Here is a 25611-nt window from a genome sequence, read left to right on the forward strand (position 1 = left end):
TGGATGCACTTTGTTGAGCTGAGGTTTGAGTTTTTTAATGCTTGATTTTTTTTTTTTTTTTTAACGGGCAAAATCTAATGTTACTGTAAACTTCTTGATTGTATGTACCGAATTACTGATGAATAGAATACTAATGAGGAAGAAAAGAAAGAGGCTTCAGCTCCGGCGAACAGGGTTTTGGGCAACTGTTTGCAGTTTGCAGATTGTTTGGAATTGGCCAGGGAAGATTGCGAATCAGACAAGCACTGGCTGGCATGGAGACAGTTCATCTTGAACAAAACTTGTGGACTCGTATTATATAACATCTTCTGATGGCAGTGTTGTCAGTAATTCTCAGTGTTCTCAAACCGACTACTCTTGCTATTCATGGTTTGGGCAAGCTACGTATTCATGGGTTGACAGTATGTGTTAGGCAGTTTTTGTGCTGTGGAGGAGTTAAACTATTCCTGTTATTAAGAAAGGCGTTTGAAGTGCTGTGCTGTTACCACGTACAATGGAAGTTAATGCATAGCGTAGAGAAATTAGCAGTACAAATGAGATTATAACCTTATTAAGGGATGTGAATTGTGGGTGTTTATGTAAGCTACAGGCGGGTGAGACAGAGGACTTTTTAGGAAATGCTGCACATAAGAGCAGGTTTTAGAAATAATCCATATCGGGCAGTGGACTATATTGGAATTTTTAGTACCTAGTGTGGTTTGGTTACAAAACAAGTGCCAGTTGACCAAATCAACAAGTTGTGCATCAGTACATTCCAGTATAAGTTAGTGATTGAATCCACAAGGTGCATGTGGGAATGCCAGTGTAATTCACAGTTTCATGCAGATTATTAATATTATGCAGTGAAAAAAATGCATAATAAGAAGTAGAGAGAAGTCGGTTATTTTCATTTTATGGCAGGGGCTTTCCACAGAAAAATCAGTGGTCTGCGCTGTTATACAGAGGAACATTTCAACTTTTCCTTGAACTAAAATGTCATTTTCTTAAACGTGTTGTTGGTGTCTAGACATGTTGCTTAATTCTGATTTCCTTCCACATAATGATTTGTGGTGGTGTAGTAAATGTGACTGCCTGGAACTGTTATTTGAATGGGTAAAACTGGACTGTGTTGGAAATTGATATAGCAGGCCTGTATTGGTTTTTAACATTCTGTTTAGCTACTGAAATACTAAATCATATCATTGTAAGCCGATATCAGTTATTTTACACTTTTACAGAGAATACTAATATCCCTTTTCCATTCAAATTAACAACGTAACAAGGTGGAATGTTAGATGTAAATTAAAATCAAATTATTTTCTGATGGTCTACACCATCTGAATAATTGTTGCCTGACTGCCTGCAAAGTGTCAGAGCCCCACACAATAGTACTCTTTGTTAACCTACTAATGCAGCCATGTTTGACTAATTAGTTAATGGCTTAGTCAGCCACTGTCAGTGCGTTTGCAATTGTCTCTTCTCACCTCAAAGAAGAAATGCTCTGTTTTTCAGAACAGATAGTTGTTGAACTAGCTTGGATGAGAGTTACCCCACTCAAAAACTTTGCATTCACAAAGAAATAATATGTAATTTGCTGAATCAAATATTTTTGAGCAGTTTTATGAAAATGATTCTGTTGACTCTCCTTTATTTGTGGCTTTTAGAATAGTGTCAGTCAGTTAATGACAGCAGGTAGCAATTTAGTGTAGATGCTGTTCATTTTACTTTTATAAAATAAAACTGTATTTTAGTTTTTCACAAGTTCAATGTTTGATACAAGTTCAAATATTAATATAAATAAAACACTGTTGTTCTATTTGTTTTGTATTAAATATTTTGTCTGTTTTTCAGTTTGCATTTAAAAGTTGGTATCCCACAATTCCATTGGAGTGGGGTCGCATAATTGCATATGCAAATGTTATGTTAATCAGCGTACAGATTTGTACCTACTTTTCATGGGCCTTTGTCCAGATTTTTGATGATACCAGGTTGAGAGGTATCATACTGTGTAAACTTGCTGTAAATGCAACCATCTCTGTTCCCTCTAAGTGATAAAGCACTTCAGCTAAAGCACCAAGAACTTTTAGTCACATCTGCTCTACTCTACAAACTGTTACTCCTGACCCTATCACAGTTTACATGTATTATTAGCTCACTGTGGTGGCAAGTTTACTGTCAACTCCTAATAACAAGTCAGGTAAAGTGATAACCAGAACACCACTTCCTGACCCTTCCCACAGTTAGGAAAACATGCATAACTAGTACTCTAACTAGATGCTCTATGACCAAAAGTGAAACACAAATATCTTCCTCTTTGCACTTTTGGTACTTACGTATTATCGCAACCAGATTTTCATGCTGCGATAACTGACGTAAAATTGAAGAATGGATGTTTGGGTTTGCCCTGTAAGGTCTGTCTAATCTGTGTTTTACAAGTAAGGTCAGACATTTTTAAGTTTTAATGGAAGGCTGGGTTGTAAATAGAGGGCTTGGGAAAGCAGTCACCATTTTCTTCCGCTGCTGCTTCTTCACCAACTGCGGTAGCTTGACTGGAGAAACTAGCTGCAGTGTCTGTGCCCTTTTACCTACATCAGAACATTCGATAGGAAGCAAAGACAATCAAGGGGATTTTCAAGTAGAAACAATGGCAGTACTGCAAAATCTTTTGAATCTGCTAACTTCCTTTCATTCCCCTAATGATAGTCTCACTTTGGGGATCAATTACAATAGAGAGGGCAATCCAAAAAAAAAATAAATAACTCGAATGAAGAATGTCAAAATGATTTTGCAGTACTGCCATTTTTTCTACTTGAAAATCCCCTCGATTGTCTTTGCTTCCTATCAGATGTTCAAAATACTGCAGCTAGTTTAGGTAAGGATAAGTTCAGATAAGGAAAACACAAAGACAAAAAATGTGGCTTTCTTAAACTTTTTATTTTAACAATGTTTTAATCGGTCTTGAAAAGAACCATTGAATTATTAATGCTTTTAAATCGTGAAGGTGGATGATGTTGACAGCTGATTCCGTGGTCATTTTTCTATGAAAAACTTGGTAGGACTGATGTTTTAGATTTGTGAAGGTGGCATGTTCTGACAAAAACACATACTACTTCAGCGATCATTGATTTCATTACTAAGATAATGATGTTGATAGGTCTTTCGGTGGTTTTCTTTTACTATGTGGTGGGAAGCAGTCTTTTTTATGGGCAAGCAAAGGAATGTGCAGCAGGCGGACTTGAAATAATAAATATGCTTGCGGTAAAGTGCTGAAAGAAACATGAACACTATGTTTTTTACATTTTGTTGATATAAGTCAAGAAAACACACTTTTATGGTACAAAAAATAGACATTCTACAACAGTTTTACAACATTAACTAGCATATTTAATGATTGTGAAGCAACCGCTATTGCCGTTAAAAATCTGGTTGCGATAATACGTAAGTACCGCACTTTTCTTCCTCTCCTTCCTAGAAGAAAGTAGTCCTCAATACAGCGCCTGCCAAAAAAAAAGGGGGGGGCAATAACAAACAAAAAAGAACAGCTGCACGTATTACCTGAAATACCATGAATAAAACTTCCGACTTCATGGGCATATGAAAATTATCTAAGTAATTTATCTATAACAATGCAAAACATGTTTTTTATGTATGTGTGTGTGTGCGCACCTGTGTGCAGCATGAAAAGTTGGTCATTTAATCAGCATGTTCACACTGGTAGTAGAAATGTCAAATGCACAATATTCCAACCTCACGTAAAGCTTGACTGCAGTTTAGTCAAATGGCTGTGAGAGAGGAACCTTGTACTCAGTTGTTCGGAGTTAGAAGAGTGTGTGTATTTGGAGTGAGCATTTTTTGTGTTGTTTAAAGATGATTCAGTGCAGGAAGTCACTGCTGGTACTGTTTCTAATTTTATGCTGGCAGTCATTCCTCTTTAAAAGGAGATTACTCCCTTCTTTTGTTTTGGGCTAACATGGAGTTAGCATGTTCAAGCCCAGAGGGTGCATTGGTGCTTGTCCCTCTGCTTCCTGCATACATATAGGTTGCTTCTACTGCTGTGTACTTAACACTAGATTTGTAACAAAATTTCATGGTCCAGCTGCTTTTTTTTTACGTACCTGACTGCTATGACTTAGTATATCTGCTGTGGCAAGGCACTGCCGTAGATGTAGTCAGTAATTATGCTGTGATCTTCCTCTAGACAGTATTGGCAAGAGATTAATTACCTGGTGAATGTTTTCAGCTAGAGCTACTGTCTTTACAAAGATGCAGCTATTCTGTACATTTATAATAATGAAAACCCATGCGTTTTTTTTCATCTTTGATGCATAACTGCAGAACTCAGTCTATTACAGATCAAATACATGGATAGTCTATAAAAGAACATTAGGCTGGTTTCTGCTCAGATTTCAACACCACAAGGGCTGAATCTTAACAATACTTACCTTTAGCATCAAAACACTGTGAAAGCCAGTATTTCCCAAAAACCACATCCATTCTCTCTCCGTGCCGGCATACATACAGGCATCGTTTTTGGGCACTTGCCTTAGCAGTAATTCGTATAGGCTGCTGTAATTAAAAATAAATAAAAGAAAATAAGTAAATATTGACAACTTTAGGGCATCTCATTTACATTACAAAACCCAGCTACTCCTATGTAGCGAAAACAAAAATCAACCCTCCAGATATCTAATGGCCAAGAAATAAAGACGAATTATTACTCCTTCACATACAAAAGACAGTCTTTGGATTTCATATTATCTTACTTGTAAATACTAATCATGAAGACAGATATAATTAAGTGCTTAAACCGTTATGCCATCTAGTTTAATGGTTCCTATTCAGTGATGCTCCATCTACACCAAAGAAACACTGAAATTCGTTCTGACTTCTTAAATCTCAGGCATTGATTGCAGAGAATTTAACAGTGTGCTTGAAGTAGTCGGGGATACCGATGGCATGTGACTAGACTATGACAAGAAAACTACTAGGGTTCTAAAGAATGTATCCCCTTTCCACATCTGTACCATCTGCCAATGTCCCAGCCAGTGGTGGTTCAGTAGCATACCAAAGGACATGTGAATGATACTAGACACCTTACAAGGAATACAGGGCATCCAGTCCTGACTCTAAGCATCTTTTGCTGCAGAAATCTCTCTGTGTTATTGCCACCCTTAGGGCATCTCACTTAAATTACAGAACCCAGTTACTCCTATGTAGTGAAAACAAAAATGAACCCTCCAGATATCTAATAGCACAAGAGAAACAATATCATCCCCATGAAGTTTCAAGAGGAGGAGACAAAGGAAGAGAGAAACGCTCAGAACTAATAAAAAGCACATTCTTTGTTACAAATGGGGAGACACAATCAGTCCATCCCCCAGAGGTCAGACAGCAATGCTTCATTCCACCATTCAAAGACCACAAAGAAATTGCATCCGGACTTTTAAAGACTGTAGGAGGCAGACCTAAATTACAGAATCATTCCTAAACTGGTTTTCTAGCTTTTTACAACATACACCCTGAAGGATGTGTTCATGTGTTCTGGGTACTGTTTATTATTACAGATGTCATTAAACCATGGGGATATTCAGAGACCAGTGCCATCATAGCTGTTGTGTGGTGTCCATGTTTTACAGTCATTCCAGGGATTGCTTGTCTTTAACTCACTTCCTCCAATCAGGCTGATGCAGGTCCAGTGGTAGGAGGGGAGTAATCTTGTATATCTGCCTTCAGTAAATAACTATGAGAACCAAGAACCATTCTAAATAACTGATTTTGAGACATGCTGGGCAAGGAAGGTGTCAGTCTCTACCTGCCAAGGATCAAATTCTCCAAGTTGTGAATATTGTTACTACAGTTAATATTCATTTTTCCTCTATGGACCCATACCTGTTTTGTTGTATTGGTTTTAAGAGTAGAACAATAATAAACATTTTTTTACAATTCTTCTCTATCATGCTCTGTCCTTCCCTTACCGAGTGATCTCTGGCATTCCCCAAGTCTCAGCCCTAGGATCACTACTTCTTATCTCTAAAATTTTCTAATCCTCACTAAGAAATCTACCAATCTCTTCCTTTATGCTGATGCCACAGTCATCTAGGATTCTGGCACTTCTCCAGTAACCATGTGCAGCACCCTTAACACCACCATAGCAAGATTATGTCATGCCTCTAAAGAAAAAGGTCTGAAGGTGAACCATATTATATAGTCAATGGAAATGTATTTGGCACACAAACATCTCACTTTATGCAAGGCCACTGGAGCTTTAGAGCTTTACTGGTCCTTTTGGGAGGCCCTCAATAATAGCCATATCCATAAAATAAAAAGATGGTTGGTTAGTTCAAAGACTATCCTTCTTAAAACTTAACATACATCCAGAAACTATGCAACAAAGTGACATGTATAAAATAAATAAAGTACCAGATATGGTCCACAGATAACATACCAAGGAGGACTTATCTCTATGCTAGAATACATCCTCCTTATCACAGGCTTCAACTCTGACAAAATATTCAAAGTACAATAATACTTACTCAAAGCAGAAACAGTGCGTGTTTGTTTATTTACATTTGTTTACTGGCATAGTGCACAGATCACTACTGACCAGATTCGGGCTCGGTGGTAAAACCCATTGTCAGTGTTTGACTTTTGCTGAACAGTTGTCAAGACTATGAAGGTTATGAAGGGGATAAACACATGAAAAAATGCAAACTGTTCAAGTCATTACTCTTTGCAAATAACACATTGTCACATTCTCCAGTAAGAGTTAACACAATACAATAACACTGAATAAACACATTATTACAGTGAATTCTTAACCCAAAAGGAAGCCACTTTCAATGGGAATGACTGTAAATCGTCAGCTTGTGCACTAAGAACCATGCGTCCAAGTGCTTTCATGCTACAAGAACAGCATCCTTTAGAACAGGTTCCAAAGTGGAAAATGACCTGTTGATCTTACTCTGCTGTAAGTAGATGTTGTGTTGATCTGCTTTATTAAGAATTAACAAATTCACAATAGACTGTTACTGCCAAAGGGCAGCTTTCCTCAGCCTGAGGGTCAGGCAAATTAACGATCCTTAGAAGAACAGAGATGACAAAGAGGAACAGCAAACAAAACTTGTGTGCAGAATGGGGAATACCAGACTCCACCTTTCATTTTTTTACTAACCCTTTTGACCTTTGTAAGGTCCTGGTGATGGGGGACATACAATGGTCATATTTTCATCCAAATGCAGACCTGACTTTAGTGTGTAATAGGGAGATATAAGGTAATGATCACATACAACTGGCAGTGCTGCCACTTAGCTGACCATGGTCATTGAGAAGGTCCGAGCAAGCTGTTTAATTGCATTCACCTGCACAGCTATCTTACAAATAATTGCTGTCCAGCTCTGAGTATTACTTCTCCATTCCTAATCCACTGCTGCTGTTTCCCCTGGCAGCATTTTCAATCATTAATACTGCAATTGTGAGTTTAGAGATTATGTGGTTTTTGTGATCACCCCTGCAAGGTTTTTGCCTTTCTCCACAGTTTGTGGAGTTAGCATTCTTAGGTAAGGGGGCTGTAGAGTGAAGCTTTCTCATGTGAATACAGCAGGGCATTCCCATATATTTTTGTTATGCAGTTTGATTCAAAGGTAGCAATGTTTCTGATCATCTGTGAAGAAATACATTCTCATTCAGAGGTGGGCATCTATCGATCATAGAGGAAGCCTCCAGCACAGTCATTGACATGTAAAGATTTATTTATGAAGCTGCACTTCACGAACCAATCTTAATATCACCATAAAGATGCCAATCACTGGAGAGAGCAAAGGAATTCTGCCTCCAGTCTGAGTTCAGGCCCCAAAATGTACATTAGGGGGTCAAAGGTGCACTCTCTGCTTACCTGTAGGACCTCCTGGTGTCCCAGTGAGAGAAGGGAGATGGCAAACAAGCTCTCATGCATCATTCCAAAAGACAATGATAAGGTGGTACCTCTCTGCTTTAGCTGGCACACTTCCATAACCACAGACCTGCTGCTTGAATCCTGCTAATGGATGATGAATTCAGAAAGAAAGTAGACGCTACTGTAAACATAGCAGACTCTGATGCACTATGTACTACCAAATGAAGAAGCCTTAGACCTGGTCTCTAATGAACCATAAGCTGCCTATGTCATTCAATTGCTTCTCTGCCCTGAATCCATTCACTGGGTTGATTTTAGTACTGTGAGGTGTTAGGCACTGATGCAGTCGTCACACTTCATTTGCCAACATTTCTGAGTGATGGGGTGGAGCTGCTGGCAGCAATATCAATAGCCACACTCTACGGTCAGACAAAACAAGCAACATAGATGGTCTTAACTCAACCAAATAATTACAATCAAACTTGCACAACCATTACTTCTTACACATCACACTGGGCCAAGGCAGGAATGTCATCCCAAGCAAGGATAAATAACATATTTATAAAAGTCTCAAGAGAATGGGTGCGTACATTTAATAGCACAGAGTTAGACCAACTGCACAGGGCCAACTGAAGTAAAATATGGTTAATGAATGGCAGTCCACCAGCAGTCTGAATACTCTAAAAAACAGTGAATGAAAGACTGGCTTAATAAAGTCAGTAATGTTATCGGTCATGGTATCTGTCAGCTTTAACCCCCCGCAAGTTCCACTTCTGCAGACTAGCAAATCAAATATCTACAGCATTTCAAAATGGCCAAACATCTTTTTCTCAGAATCTGAAATGAAGACTAGTCAACTCATTCTGCAGTTATTTTGTCCTTCACAAATTCATAAAGTAACCCTAACCCCTTAGGCAAAAGACTGATACAGACAAAAAAAGCCCGTGTTTTGATGTATGTCAAGTTGGATAACAAAATCTACAAGGAGGAAGCAATTAAGTCAAGCTGAACCTTAATTCTGAGTTGTAGAATTAGGGAAGTTTTCCTTAATTTGCAAGCAAAATTCAGTTTATGACACTGAGGACAAAAGAGAAACATCTCAACTTCTAATGAAACAAAAATATCATAATTTTAATTGTCAGGACATTAAATAGCTTTGAAAAAGGATGAGGAAAGGACTGGGAAGATGTATAAGGATTACAAACATTCTACGTGCATTTCAAATTATTCAGACTGTATTATAATGCACAATTTACCAAGAATCCATGGCAGTAAAACAAAAACTCACTGCACTGGTATGTGAAGAAGGGCTACATAACTCACTAGTACAACCACAAGCTCACCTAGCATGACTCAACAGTACAAGCATGAGCTAACCCCAGCGTGATTCAATAATACAACCATGAGCTCATCCATTGTGACTCACTAGTACAACCATTAGCTCACACAGTCGGCTTCACTAATACAACCACGAGCTCACTCAGTGTTCTTCACTAGTACAACCATGAGCTCACCACTGTAACTTACTAGTACCACCATGGGTTCACCCCACTGTGACTCACTAGTACAACCTTGATTTCATTCAGTGTTCTTCATTAGAACAACCATGAGCTCATCAGTGTGATTTACTAGTACAACCATGAGCTCATCAGTGTGATTTACTAGTACAACCATGAGCTCATCAGTGTGATTTACTAGTACAACCACGAGCTCATCAGTGTGATTTACTAGTACAACCACGAGCTCATCAGTGTGATTTACTAGTACAACCATGAGCTCATCAGTGTGATTTACTAGTACAACCATGAGCTCATCAGTGTAATTTACTAGTACAACCATGAGGTCATCCAGTGAAATTCACTAGCACAACCACAAGCTCGCAGAGTGAGTTAGTAGTACAACCCATACCTCAACAAGTGTGACTTACTAATACAACCATGAGTTCACTTAGTATGACTTACTAGTACAACCGCAAGCTCACCCAGTGTGACTTACTAATACAACCATGAGCTCACCCAGTGTGACTTACTAGTAGGCCATCAACACAGCTAGGATGCTAGCAGAAGTTGTAATGTAGTATAGTGAATAAGCCTGGTAATTTAGAATACATCTGCTTAAATACAGTTTCAAATTCTGAGGAAAAAACTTTACCTTCCTGCACTAAAAAAATTTATCACGCACACATAGTAGAACACCTATCAACTTTTTTCCCCAACTACTAAGAATAATAAGACATACTAATGTGAAACAATCCACATTAGCAACCTTGTTGCAATGGGTGCCCCCTTAAATATAGCTGAAATGAAAGTATAGACAAATCATTATGCATCAGTACAAAACAATGACTCTGTGATGTTGAAACTGTTGATATAGACTAGAAGGATATGTACTGCCAAAATACAATATTATTTTAATGTACAGTACATTTTGGTGAAAACACATAAAAAAATTTATTTTTTACTCCTATAATTAGGTAGATGGGAAAAAACCCTTTGTGGAAAAGGTGAGGAGTTTAACTCCTCATGAAAAAAAAAAAATCAGCTACATTTTAAATGTAGTCTGGTGCACTATCAGCCTGTTTATTTTTCATTTAAACTATGATCAATAAAAACTGTCCAGGCGAAAACAAGGATGGCTGTCAACTTATTTATTCAAATGTCACAAGTGCTTTCACCCTGACTCAAATGCAGGGCTTTTTCAAGTGAAAAAAACGAAATACATTGTAGTAAACCCTATTTACGTAAAATCCTTTCAAAAAGGGCACCAAAATATTTAAAGGACTACACACATAAAAAAATCACTCCAAAGAGTGACTAGTTGAACAATTTTAAAAGTGAAATGTGAAGTCCAAAACACCATAAAGTCAAAAAACATTTAAAATATATTTATGCAATATTTAAGCAATATGTAAACATGAGTGTAGGGAGAATATGTATTAAGAATAGATAACAAATAATGTTAGCACCTAACCTCATCTGTGGGTGTTTATAACTTCTCAGCTTTATTCACTAAATGTGGTTTGATTGACACATGTTTATTCAAACCTGGTGGTTGGGATGAATTTAGTTTCAGTTGCCAAAAGGTCCCCCTGCAACATAACCAGTTCTCCCAGACACCACCCCTTGGATCCGGAGAGACTTGTTCCAAAATTCCAAATGAAAAACCGGAATGTGCAGGCACCATTTGCAAGTGCTTACATAATACATTGTTCAAATTCCCTCTTCCAATACTGTAAACATGTTCATAGATACGTTTACCAAGTGCCCTTTCTGTTTTACCCACATAGAAACTCATACAGTCCCTACAATAGGCCAAATATACTATGCCCTTGGTTGCACAGGTCCCCTTCCTAAAGTGAACAGTAGTTCCCTCATAGTTGTCCAAGGTGACACTGGTACATTCTGATATGTGTTTACAGTTCCCACATCTTCCACATTTTCTTGTTCCTTGCTGACACCCTAATCTATCATGATTGTTTTTAAAACAAGAGCCAATTTAAAAAGGGTGTTTTAAAGGAAAAACTAAGTTAGGCTGCTCACCTATCTTATGAGCAATGTCCTTATTAAATTTCAACATCTTCCAATTGGATTCAATCAAACCCTTAACCTCTCTAGAACCACAATTATATTCCAGTACCATAGATCACCTAAAGCTGTTCTGGCCTTCTGTCACCACCACAGGGCCACTTGTCACAGTACCACCTAATAATGGCAGATATTTTACACCCCACCCCACTCTAACCTCTTGGACAACAGCTTCAATTAAGGTCACTGGGTAGCCTCTTACCTTAAAAAGGTCAGAAATAAATTTAATTTCAGTTTCAAAATCTTCCCTTTCAGAAGTCATTCTGGCTGCCCTGACCATCTGACCTTTGACAATACTTTTTTTCTGTTTCCAAGGGTGATCACTGATAAAGGGAAGATCGGAATTACTGAATGTACTCTTTCTATGAATTCTAGATTTCAGACCCTCACTAGTTTTATCTAACCTAACATCTACGTAGTCAATTCTATTTTGACCAAATTTAAAAGTAAATTTGAGAAAACTAATAGTGGAGTTCAAAAAATCAGTAATAGAGTTAGCTGTTCCCTCCCATATAATAAACAGGTCATCCAAAAAAACGCCTATAACATTTTATGTTCTTCTAATAAATGGAGTCAAAGATGTACTGCAACTGCCATTTTAATAACACCAAATTGGCATATATGGGGGTGCAAGCTGCCCCCATTGCAACTCCCCTGATTTGTTTAAAAGTTTCACCCTTGAAATAAATAAAGTTGTTCTCCAACACAAGACTCATAAGTTCAACTAAAACATCTACATCAATATCTAATGATGATCTTTTTTCTTCCAACAGTGCCCAAAATAAGTCAAGGCCCTCCTCTGTGGGAATGCAAGAAAACAAGTCAACCACATCAATGGTCACAAAATACACTTCATCCGCATAGGACTGCTGGGTTAAACCAGTCAAGAAATCCCATGAGTCCTTTAGCAGGTGGGTGTAACTCCCTGTGATGTGTTTTAATGTCTGGTCCAAAAAGGTTGCTATACAATAGGTCTTGGACCCCTCACTAGAAACAACAGGTCTATAAGGGGGGGTCAGTGGTACACTTATGCACTTTGGGGATGCCAAAAAAAGAAGCTAGTCTTGGTTTCTTTATTAATAAGGCAACCCCAAGCTTCTCATCCAACCTGTTTTCAAGTACTAGTTCTTCCAGTGCAAGGTCAATCTTTCTATATAAAATATTAATTTAATTAATGGATACAGATAAGTATATAGTTGTGTCATTTAAAATTTCAAAGATCTTACATGTATAATCAAAAGTATTGACCAAAACCATACCGCCCCCCCTTATCAGGTTTCATAATTTCCTTCAAAGTTTCCCTTTCCTCCATAGTCAAATTCGCTTTAAACCCACATTTTTCCGAAAGCTCTTGTTAGTACTTAAACCATATATATCAGTTGCACAAACTTCCTCAAACACTTGTAACGCTGTGTGGAGGGGAGGGTTTAATGTACTTAACTTCCTAAATTTATTGTTGTCATTCATATCAGACTGATCAAACATAATAGCTAAATTAAGTTTTCTAACAAAAAATTTTAACTCTAGTAAGACATCACATACATTGAACCTAACAGTAGGTATAAACTTAAAACCTTTTTCAAATAAATAAACATGCTCCATTCTAACGTCAGTCCCACTCAAATTAAAAATCTTAAAACCATTACTAGAGTGTGTAACTCTCACTATCCACTACTATACCTTCACTTTCCTTTTGGGTCTCGTTGAATTCCTTCCTCTCCCCCTCCCTCCAGAAAAGTCCTGCTCATTTATCTCACATTTTTCACTAACAGTTTCAATATGCCCATCATGATCAAAACCCTCCTGTGAGTCAACTAAATTAAATCCTCCCAACAAGGGCATACTAGGACTGTTGTTGAAAACATCAACCATTACTTGTTCATTAGTTTTTTCAACAACCATATTTTCTAGGTTGTCTGAGGGTAGAATTGTACAATTTGTAGTACTACAGGCTCCATATACACTATTTTTTTGAAATATTGTGTGGTCTTAAAATTTTGAAATTAATGTTAAAGTACTCTAGAAAGAAAGTTGAATTTTTATTAATGGATGCTGAAAAGTTGAACAAAGCTATTAAGAATGACTTATTTGACTTTAATAAGGATATATATGAGCATATCTTTAATCATGTGGAAAGGAAATGTGAAGAAGTTTTTTTGAGAAAGCAAAAAAAGTTTGCTAGGGATCTGAAACAATATAGTGAGGATAGGGCTTGTGTATTTAGGGGAAGGATTTCAAAAAATAGTGTATATGGAGCCTGTAGTATTACAGCTTGTACAATTCTACGGTTTACTACAATGGATTTAGTTTTTTCGCTTGAAAAAGCCCTGCATTTGAGTCAGGGTAAAAGCGCTTATGACATCTGAATAAATAAGTTGACAGCCATCCTTGTTTTTGCCTGGACCATTTTTCTTGATTGTGGTGTTTTAGTAACGGTCTTCTGCTTGTTTATTACTTCATTTAAACTATGCACAATTCATTGTCGACTAGCCATATATTCATCATCCCTGATACAATTTATTTTTTAGTTCCTTTAAAGTTCTTCAGATGATTTATCCTCATGAAATACATGGCAGCTTTTTTTACTCTTCTAAAAGTCAGTTTGCTACAACATGTATGAAAAGCTATATGCAAAAACATTGTTTTTCAAATACAAGACAGGTGTTAAAGGAAAAATGTTAACATATCTGAAACTTTGATTCAACCCCCAGTGTTACCTGAATGGGTTGCCACATGATGGTATGCGGAGGAGGCTCTCCAGGACCCTGCTCATCCTGTTGTCGCCCATTTGTGCCATCAATCAGACCAATGGACGATGTATTTAAAAGTGAATAAGACCTGTAAGGGCAGAAAGAACATTTATGATCATAAAGCTAATCATATAGTAGCACAAAAATGTACTATAGATTCTTACTGTCATAACAACCAGAAAGACAAGTGAATGCTAAATTTCACAGAACACAAAGCAAAAATCTCTTTAATCTGATGGCTAATCCAAAATATCAGCTTTATTACTTGTCAAACACAATACTAAAGAATTATTCAAAATAAACTGTTAACCCAAAACATATCATAAATAATATTCTTGGAAAACTTGATTTTAGTTCACCAAATGAAATGATGCTTCTGACCACCAGCTATAATCAGAAGCTAAAAATTCACAGAATTAAATAAAAAATGAATGATGTGATCATAATACGAATAAATAACTAGTGTATCCATCAGCAATATTAGAAGTTGCCACCACTGTTTTCATGGTCTCCATTTTAAGTAATAAATCTGACCTAAAGTGGAAATAAATCAAACAGTAGGAGCAGGTCCTTAAATTATTTGTACATCTCTCAGCCTCTCTGTCTATGATGCTCTAGTCATTTTAATTTACTCATTCATTCATTCCATTTCAGAATTGTTACGTGTTTATAGCTGGCGGAAATAAGTAAAATTTAAACTAGTAAATTAAATCCATATGTTTCACAGGATCATTATTTAAAACAAATCTTATGGGTTAAAACTTTTTTCTAAAGTTGTCTCTGGCTATCTAGAAGAAAGCACAAAACCGAGTTTTTATTTTTTTATTTATTTTATAAAATAGTTGGTAACTTGGATTATTCATCAGTTCAGAGGTAGTTTTGTTTTGTGAAATGTGCATCATATACAGAAAAGCAGTTCAGCATGCAGTATTTGTATAAAAGAAGTGAAACACTGTTAAAATGTTTAAAAGGAGAATGCTTGGTGAGCGACACAGAAGACAGCAAAGGTTAAGACATTGAGCTAAATAGCAGGGGACCTCTGCTCATATCACATTATCAATATAGTACTGGCAGCTTGAATTTCTTTCATGGCACACTACTAACATGGCACATTCTGAATTTTTGATTCTTTTATGGGTCTTGCCTAAAAATCATCTATATTCAGGACTTTGCCTCCCCCACTACTGTGAAAAAGATATTCATGATCAGCATTTTGAACCTTTGGCATTAGCATACTGCAAGAGTCATTACCACAATACATAAAATAGCACACAAATTCCATCACTCTACTGTTCATGCCTCATGATCATTACAAACAAACTTTTGTATACTACACAACTACAAACAGAAACACACCTCAGGGGTTCATAATCAAGTTCAAGGCAATTGGTCTGCAGATCATTACAAAACCAATCAAAAATCCTATTCAGAAGTTCCCTCCAAACTAAAGAAAGGTAGACCAGGGAGAATTTGAGGCTAGTAAGCCAGTTATTTGGGTTTTCAATGAGTGTGTCAAAGATGCTACTCTGCTGGACATGTAATGAAAGTCTGTTCCAGAGGTGAAGGATACATTGTATCAACTTATCATGCTAACATGTCGTATTTATCTGCTGAAAATGGTTTAGTTCCTTTAACAAGGTATTTGAGGTATAATGTTTTATGTAAAGGAATAGACCAATGTTGAATGGATCTTTCATGGCTCAAAAGGCTAGACACAGATCTCCATGGAGAAGTCAACTACAGACCGAGTACAGAGAGAGGTCTGCCAGATTGTCCTGATAACTAAGATTTTTGAGGCCACTGATCGTTTTAGTTATGAACCTCGAAGGTCTCTTAAGTTGACTGATATGTTTTGACAAATGCATGCCAAAATGTATATTTAAATTCAATAATAGGTTTGAGGAGATAAGAGTAACAGGGATTAAACAGGGATTTAAGATTTCTTTGAATCTAGTGGTGGTGACTTTGAAAATTAGATGATTCAGATAGAAGGCTTCCTAAACTACTGTAGAGGCCTGATGGTCAAATAAGGAATTATGAACTAGACTGTCTAGATCCCTTATAACAGTGTCTGATCATAGGGGTGTGTCATCTATGAGGTATGTGAAAATGTTTTGTTTACCAAAATGAACAATAATACTTTTTACAGTTTTGAGACCACTGTCCTTGAACCAGTTTTTATATGGTATAACATTTGCTGGAACAATTGTGGAAGATCAGATAACACCACTCAAAATCAGCTCAATTGAACTTCAGGGTGTTACTGCTCAATGCCAGGAGCCTAAATAAAAAACTACACACCCTCCAAGCACTCCTCACACTCGGGAATACAGACATCAGTGCAGTTAGTAAGGCATGGTTTAAAGTGGCAAAGAATACCTCAGTAATACAAGGTTTCAATAGCTTCCATACTTTTAGACCAGCAGCTGAGCAGACAAAGGCTAAAGGTCAAGGTGTCTTGATATACATCAATAACAAACATACCTCTAGGTTAGTCAAACAAGATGATAAGCTGGAGTTCCTCCATGTGCCAATCACCACAGACAAATCCCGTAACATAACCTAGCTAGCTATAGGTCAGCCTCCATGTCCCAAGAAGCTCACAATGTGTACTTGGACCTGATGAAGACACTTATAATCCAATCTAACATTCTACTCATAGGAGACTAATCACCTCTGTACAGACTGGAAATCCTACAAGGGCTCAAATCTACAGGTACAGAGTTTCCTGGACATTGTATATAAAAACACCATTGATCAACTAGTGAATATACCCCTCCCCCAATGTCTCATCCTCCCTGGTAAGGTCTGAGCAAATCAAAATTAACTCAACAACCCAAGTAAAAAACAATAAAAGTCAGGGACTATTCCAACATAATGTAACTTTTATTAAGAGATGGCTTGTCACTATTCAATGTCCCTACAAACCTAGGAGACCTCCAGACACTGCATCCATCCCAGTTTGGCTTTGTCACGAAGGTCATGCTCAGTGAATCTGGTGGAGTTCTTTGAAAAAAAAATCACTAAGGCAATGAATGATGGAAAAGAGGTAAATACTGACTACCTAGATCTAACTAAATTATTTGATACAGCACCACACTAGGGCATTGTTAACAAACTTATGGAACTAGGCATAACCCCCTTTATAACACATTAGATAGCTGGCTCATGGAAAGCACCCAAGAGGTATGGATCAGTAAGGCCACCTGAACAAAAAAGCCCTACAAACCCCAAGAACACAACAGCTTATGCTGAATTGCTCTCATAAATGTTGTACAACCATGTTAGTGGCTACAATAGGCTGGTGTAACTTCTAGAAGTAAGCCCAGAATTAGCCCCAGAAATAAACCACCCTGGTTGCATCCCAAATTAAACAGGATATACAACAAAAGGAAAACAAATTATGGCAAAAATCGGGAAGAGTAATTCCCATAAAGATAAAAACTCTCCCATCAAACTAACTAGGCATTTAACAGGGTTAATTAGGCTAAATAAAGCCAACTTTGAGGTTAAGATGGTCTCCCAGGTGAAAGATAACCATAAGGCCTTCTTCAGCTGTGTCAAAAAAAAAAAACCTAATGGCGGGCACACAGTAATGTGATGAACCATTGATTAATTGTGACACTTCCACTGAGCCTGGCATATAGCAAACCTGTTAGCAGACTACTTCAGTTCCAATTTTACCCCCCTCACCTACAACCACCCCCCAAGAAATACCCTCAAACACTACCCCTTGTACTATATCTAGGGCGCATGTACAGCCTGTGCTTGTTAAAGCCAAGAACACAGCCTCAATGGGCCCTGATGACATCATGGGATGCCTCTTGAACAGTCTAAAATATGGACCCCTGGAGTCACTATTTAACTACAGTCTTAAAACAGGAAATAGAAAATGGAGGACTTGCAATGGTCATTCCACTTTGTAACAGAGGATCTTCATAGCTCCTGGAAAAGTACAGTTTTGTACCTACCATAAATGTAGATGTTAGAGTGCTAATACAGCTGCAGTCATAACAGATGGGTTTTCCTGCCATCAGGTGGGCCCTCGGTCGGTCGAATTCCAAAGTCTAGGTCCGGCGTCGGTTGTCATCGCTTCTTCCCAGACATCAGTATGACAGCGGTATAAAAGAACCAGCCGATGCCATTTTCTTCAGTTTTTCTTGCCCCAGATGTCAGGTGCCCCCAGAAGGAAGGCAATACATAAATTTATGTAATAATGCAATGCAATATAATCAAAAAACAGTAGTTGAAAGCAAATACACCATAAAAGAATACCCCAATCTGGTTGTATGAGGAGGTGTTAGCTATTAGGCCTGTCCCAAGAGGGGAAGGAGGGAGGGAAACCTGGACTGCAGCTGTATTAGCACTCGAACATCTACATTTATGGTAGGTACAAAACTGTACTATGTTCATCATGCATACAGCTGCAGTCATAAGAGATGGGTAGAATCCCAAAGCTAAAAAAAGGGTGGTAGGCACTAGGTGGAACTAGGAGGAGCCAGGATGCCCTGCAAGACTGCAGGGGCAAAGCCTGCTCTAGTTTTGGAGTATAATGGTAGGTGATAGTGCTTGGAGAAGGTATGCACAGAACTCCAAGTGGCTGCTTCCAAAATATCTTTGGTAGGAACCCCCCTGAGGAAAGCTGCAGAGGTAGCTGTGGCCCTTGTGAAGTGAGATCTGATGCCTGCAGGTACAGCTTTACCATGAAAAGAGTAACAAAAGCGTATGCAGTGGGCTATCCATTTTGAGATTGTCTGTTTGGAAATTGGCTTTCCTTGAGCTCCTGTAGCATAGGACACAAAGAGTTGCTCTGATTTTCTGAAAGGCTTTGTTCTGTCCAAATAATAACACAGCTGTCTGTGGATGTCCAAGGAATGTAGTAGTCTCTCCCCTTTGTTTTGAGGATTAGGGTAAAAGGTAGGTAAGTGGATAGCCTGATTCAAGGCTACCCTGGATACTACCTTTGGCATAAAGGAAGGGTTGGTTCACAAGGATACTCTGTCCTGATGGAAAATGATGAAAGGCTGCACAGCCATGAGGGCTTGTAGTTCCGATACCCTGCGAGCTGAGGTGATAGCCAGAAGGAAGGCTGTTTTCCAGGACAAATATTGCAGTTCTGTTGAGGCAGCTGGCTCGAAAGGAGGCAAGGTCAGTTTTTCTAGAATGAAATTGAGGTCCCAAGCAGGTACTGGTTGTTTCCTTGGGGGTTTTATATTCTTAGCCCCTCTGTGGAACTGTTTTAACAGGGGGTGAGAGAATAAAGGAGGATCAGTGTTGTATTCTGCAGAAATGGCTGAGGCATGGATTTTGATGGAGGAGAATGAAAGTCCACTGCTTAGCATCTCAGCTAGATACTGTAATATTTGATGTAAATTAAGTATTCCAGGATTCTGGCCCTTTTTCTCATTCCAGGCACAAAACCGTTTCCATTTTGCTGAGTAAGCTTTTCTAGTAGAAGGCCTTCTGGCCTCCAAAAAGACATCCTGCACCTCCTTGGAGAGTAGGGTCTGATGTGAAGTTAAGGAATCTTCCATGCGGCCAGATTGAGTGTTTTCAGCTGATTGTGAAGAGTTTTGAAGCTGTGCTGAGTCAAAATAAGAGGCATTAGAGGTAGGATCCATGGTGGGGAATGTGTCAGGCTCCTCAGGAGTGGGTACCAGTGTTGTCTTGGCCAGTCTGGAGCAATGAGAATCATCTTTGGTCTGTCTGCTCTGGTTTTTAATAGACCTTTGGGCAGCAGAGGAAGAGGTGGAAAGGCAAACTGTCATTGTTGTCCAACTGAAAAAGAGTGCGTCCACTCTCCAGGCCTGTGGATGAAAGGTCCTTGAGCAGAATTTTGCCAATTGGTGATTTTTGTGGGAGGCAAAGAGATCTATGTCTGGCCTTCCCCATGCTTGAATTATCTCTGTAAAAACTTGAGGATGCAACTTCCATTTGTGTGGATCTGTCATATTTCTGCTTAGGTTGTCTGCCAGAGTGTTTTCCTTGCCTGGCAAGTACTGTGCTTGAAGTTCGATTTGTAATTCCAGAGCCATGTTCCAAAGAGGCATGGCCAGCCTGCATAGGGGGTATGAATGGGTTCCTCCCTGTTTGTTTATGTACCACATTACTGTGGTGTTGTCTGTCCTTATCAATAGTTGACCTGGATGCAGAAGGTTTTTGAAAGCTATAATAGCATTTATTACTGCTAGCATTTCCTTTTGATTGATGTGTAGGTGCTTTTCTTTTTGGGACCATTTGCCCTGAATGCACCGATCTGTCATGTGCGCCCCCCCCAGGCATAGTCCAAGGCATCTGTTGTGATGACTTGATTTGCTTGAGGCTTGCAGAATGGGAGACCTGTGTTTCTTTGGCATGCTTGAGCCCACCACAGAAATTCCTTTTGAAGACATGGAATCAGTGGTATTATTGTTTCCAAACTGTGGCTGTGTTGAGACCATAGGTTTTTCAGGTACCATTGAAGTTTCCTCATATGCAGCTTTGCACATGGGATTAGTAGGATGCAAGATGCCATGAATCCCAGAGTCTGCAGGATTTTCCTTGCAGTCAGCCTGGTGAAATTTGCTAGTTTTCTGAAGTATTGAGTTAGTTGCCCCTATTTCTCTGGCGTGAGATAGGCCATCTGGGTGTTTGTGTCCAAGTTGGCACCCAGGAAAGTTATTGTTTGAGAGGGTATTAGCCTTGATTTCTTTTTGTTGACTGTGTATCCCAGAGAATTCAACAACATTATTACAAAAGCCTGATGTTTCAGAAGTATGTGCTTGCTGTCCGCTTAGATCAGGCAGTCATCCAAATATGGGTATATTTGTATCCCTTAAAGTCTGCAGTAGGCAATTACTGATGCCAGGCATTTCGTGAATACTCTGGGCACAGTAGATAAGCCAAAGGGCAATGCAGAGAATTGATAATGGGTTGAACCTGCAAGAAATCTGAGGTATCTTCTGCAATCTTGTCTGACTGGGACATGCAGGTATGCCTCCTTGAGGTCCAATGTTACCAGCCAAGACTCCTTGCCCAGCATGGGAAGAAGCTACTGTAATGTGAGCATTGTGAATTTTGGCACAAGTAAAAATGTGTTTAGGATGGATAGGTCCAAAATAGGTCTCCAATCTTTTCTGTTCCTTGGTACCAGGAATAGTCTGGAGAAAAAACCTTGACCTTGTTCTTGTGTAAGTACCTCTTGAATAGCTTTCATGTCCATGAGATCTGAAATTTGTTTTTGTGCCTCTGCCCTTTGATTGTGTGGCAGGTTTGGCATGCCTCTCATTTTTGGAAGGGTGTGAAAATGGAATCTGTAGCCTCTGTTTATAATATCCAGGATCCATTTGTCTGTTGTGACAATATGCCAATTTTTTGAAAATAATGCCAGTTTTCCACCTAAAGTTGCTGCCATTTGAGCTTTGCTTGGCATGTAAAGGGAAAAGTCATTGGGTTTGCTTTCTGAATGGCTGTGAACTATCCTCATCACCTCTTTGTGTAGGAGCTTGCCATTGTCTGCCTCTAAACAATCCTTGAGATTGCCCCCTGCCCCTCGGGCACCTGTATCTACCTCTTTGGGGTCTGTCCGTGGCTGGAAAGGAACAATTTTTGGAAGGCCAATTTCTACTGAAATGTGGAGGTTGTACCTGTAGGAAATCTTTCACTGTTTGCATTGATTTAGCCTTTTCCTCCATTTTCTTTAATACCTCCTCAGCTTTAACACCAAATAATACATCTTTTTGCAGAGGGGCATCTAGTAATTTAGCTTTGACATGATCTGGTAAGGTTTGCTCCTTGAGCCAGGCATGTCTACGTATGACTGATCCTGTAACAGCAGCTCTACATGAGGCCTCTAAAGCATCAAAACAACATTGCAAGGTATGTTTACCCACTTGTTCTGCACTATGCATCAACTCCTGCAACTCCTTCAAGTCTGGTTGTTCAGGTTGTGATATTTTGCTTCTCAATTGTGATAACAGAAACTGTTGGTACTTTAACATATGGAACTGGCAGTTTAATGCCCTCATGGTTAAGGTGGCTGAGGTGTATACCTTTTTCCCCACCTTTCTAAGGATCTGGAGTCTCTCTCGGAAGGTAATGGGTTTTTTGCAGTGGAGGCCTTAATTCCCTTGGGGCCCTGTGAGATAATTTCTGGGTCAGCCGCATGGCTTTTGTATAGGAATTGATGTGAGGCAGGAACCCGGTAATACCTGTCAGGCTTGACTGGGGCTGGAGGTAAAGAGTCTGGGTTAAGGCAGGACTCCGAATACACATCATCTAGAATGTCTAAGACAGGAGGTATAGCCAGAGGCCTGTGCTGAGGGAGCAAGAGAAAATCCCTAAGCCTTTTCTTGGAGTCTGAGTACTCTTGGCCTTCCCAGTGGAAGTGTTCCCTCAAGGTATGCAAGGTTTCCCCAAAAGAGTAATCCTCAGGGGGGGAGACAGAGGGAATGGACTCCTCTGCATCAGAATCTTCAAAAGGGGAGTATGAATGTTCCTGGTCATCAGAATGCTCTGAAATAATGGAGGCCTGGTCCGAGGAGGGGGATTCTTCCTCCACTCTGGGCCTTTTGTCCGGGGGGGGGGGGGTTGAGAACCCCTGATAAGAGTAATCAAATCCTCAGCCATTTTGAGCATCTGTTTTTTAGGCATGGGGCCTTGAGAAGGGCCCTGTGGAGCTTGTCTCTTAGTATGCATGGCTGCTTTAGACTTAGTGAAAGCCTTGATGGAAGAAGAAGAGGAAGGCCTGAAGACACCTTGAGAGGTGGCAGACCTGTCTAAACTCTGAGTTTCACCGCCAAGAGTGGCTTCGGTATCGGTAGTCGGGGTGTGGGCTGAAGAGCCTGCGACCTCGGGTACAGTAGACACCGCCAATGAAGTGTCGTCGGTAGTCAGGGGCTGCGTAGGCACCTCACTGAGAACCGTACCACCTGTAGTCGGCTTTGGCGTGGTGTTGGTAGAAGCCGCAGACCTCGTATGTCGGTCCTTATCTTTGCGTTTTTTACTCTAAACTGGAGTCGGAGTATCCGACGACATAATGTAATTAAATTTTTTGCCAAAATAGTGTTGGGCGAACTCCGCCCGATGCTTAATGGTGCGTCTGTTGAATGTAGCACAAAAACGACAGGCCGAGACATCGTGGTCTGGGCCTAGGCAAGGAATGCAGAGGGAATTAAAATCCTTATGCGGTATTTGCTTCCCACATGAAATGCAATTATTAACTTTGTCTGACATCGGCCTGAGGCAAGAAAAGTTTCTAACGGGTACTTAGCTTTCAAGAAGACTTCGGTTGCAAAATATTCGTAATCTCAGGAGCTGGTCGACCAGCACTTGCGAACTGCTTCTGCTTCGGGCACCGCGCGGCAAGAAAGACTGAAGAAAATGGCATTGGCTGGTTCTTTTATACCCCTGTCACACTGACGTCAGGGAAGAAGCGACGACAACCGACGCCGGACCTAGACTTTGGAATTCGGCCGACCGAGGACCCGCCTGACGGCAGGAAAACCCATCTGTTATGACTGCAGCTGTATGCACAATGAACATCTACAGATTCATTAGTCTGACTAACCTTATTTGCAAAGCCAAGGAAAGAATTTTCATGGAAATTATCAACTTGGACTTAGGAGACCTCCAGACACTGCATCCATCCCAGTTTGGCTTTGTCAAAAGAAGGTCATGCTCAGTGAATCTGGTGGAGTTCTTTGAAAAAAAAAATCACTAAGGCAATGAATGATGGAAAAGAGGTAAATACTGACTACCTAGATCTAGCTAAATTATTTGATACAGCACCACACTAGGGCATTGTTAACAAACTTATGGAACTAGGCATAAACCCCTTTATAACACATTAGATAGATAGCTGGCTCATGGAAAGCACCCAAGAGGTATGGATCAGTAAGGCCACCTGAACAAAAAAGCCAGTCACCATTGCAGTCCCTCAGTGCTCTTTGTTGTACCCCCTCCGCTCTGACATCTACTTCTCAGAGGTCAAAGCGAATGTCAAAGACCCCTGGCTGACCTACGTCACAAACGATTGCAAGCTGGGAGCAGACACCGAATCTCCCCAAGACAAGAATGTCCTTCAAGAAAGTATAACACAGAAAATGCTTGGAATATAATATCTAACCTCAATGCCATGAAATTAATTATAGTGCCTTTTGGGAAGTTTGCCACCCTGGGTAACTACACCATCAATAAAACACCCCTAAAAGCTGAACTGAGAACTCATAAATAATAACCTAGCCTTTGACCAAGATGTGCACAAGGTCGTAAGAAAACCCTTCTATCTTGCTGAACTTACAAAGGCATGGCATTTAGGTCTAGAGGGGTCATCATACCACTGTACTTAGTCCTTATCAAACCCATCATACAGTATAATCCCCTTCGGTATGTACCTGACCAGACGCATGCAGCAACTAGAATGTCCATAAAGGTTGCTTACAAAAAGAATACAAGGAATAAACACAATGCCCTACCAATGATCACTTCAAATGTCTGTCTCTTTATTTGGTATCATACAGACGTCTGAGAGGTGATCTTTGTGTGGCATATAAGGCATCCCTGGACCCTGTTTTGATGAAATTTTTGCTCATCTGCAAATCAAACAGCCTCAGAACTACTAGATCATATGACCTGATTTTTACTTGTGACATACATAGAACCTGTTGGATAGAGTGATATGTGTTCCATTTACAGTCATCTGCAAACTTACCATAGGTCAGGACTACTGGCATGAATAGGTCAGGACTGTTGGCATGAAGGTCTGGGAAACAGATGCACAACAGCAGAGTGCCTAGCACTCAGCCCTGTGGTACATTACTGCCAACTTATCCGCATTCACAAATAATGCTAAAGGCCTTGACCCGGTCCAGATGTGGCATAAGCACTGCATAACCATTATCCACTGCTTTGGTTACTTTTCTGGTTTAAGAGACAGGACTGTCCTTTAACAAAGCCAAATTGATGAGAGTTCAGGGTTGAGAGATTTTCAATGTCCATATTAATGAGATCTTGGATAATAACTAGTCCATAGCTTTACATATGAGGCTATCAAGACTAATGGGTCTATAGTTAAAGACCTGCAGTTCAGCCTCCTTGTGTAATGGCATTAAAATGGCTGTTTTCCAGGCTTCAGAAAGAAGTGGTTAAGTAGAGGTTCAGATAGGACATATTTGGCAATGGTAATCAGGATATATGGGAAATACTGGGGCCAATGCATGAGGTGTTCATAGCTTTAAGAGTGTTGCAAGAACTTATTCCATATTAATTAAATGGGGTGGCTGACACTACATAATCTGTGGAATAGCTGCATCTTTGAGTGAAGTAAAATTTGCACTAAATTTGTCAAACTAGATAATGGCTATTTTCTTTGGGTCAGAGCATGCAATATTATAGTGAACAAACTCTTTACATTGTTGGATATTAGTTC

General features: G+C 39.4%; 1 protein-coding gene across 1 annotated transcript in view; it reads right to left on the reverse strand.

The window, feature by feature from the left end:
* The window catches only part of UBASH3B (ubiquitin associated and SH3 domain containing B), a 777613-nt gene that overhangs the window by 65944 nt on the left and 686058 nt on the right, over positions 1 to 25611 (reverse strand). The window contains exons 7-8 of the mRNA XM_044081039.1: positions 14172 to 14292; positions 4422 to 4545 (exon numbers count right to left, since the gene is read on the reverse strand). Coding sequence (XP_043936974.1) covers positions 4422 to 4545; positions 14172 to 14292 — 245 coding nt within the window. The remainder of the gene's footprint in view (positions 1 to 4421; positions 4546 to 14171; positions 14293 to 25611) is intronic.

The sequence above is a fragment of the Protopterus annectens genome, chromosome 8.part0, assembly GCF_019279795.1.
Source record: "Protopterus annectens isolate FY-2018-M chromosome 8.part0, PAN1.0, whole genome shotgun sequence".
Lineage (NCBI taxonomy): Eukaryota > Metazoa > Chordata > Ceratodontiformes > Protopteridae > Protopterus > Protopterus annectens.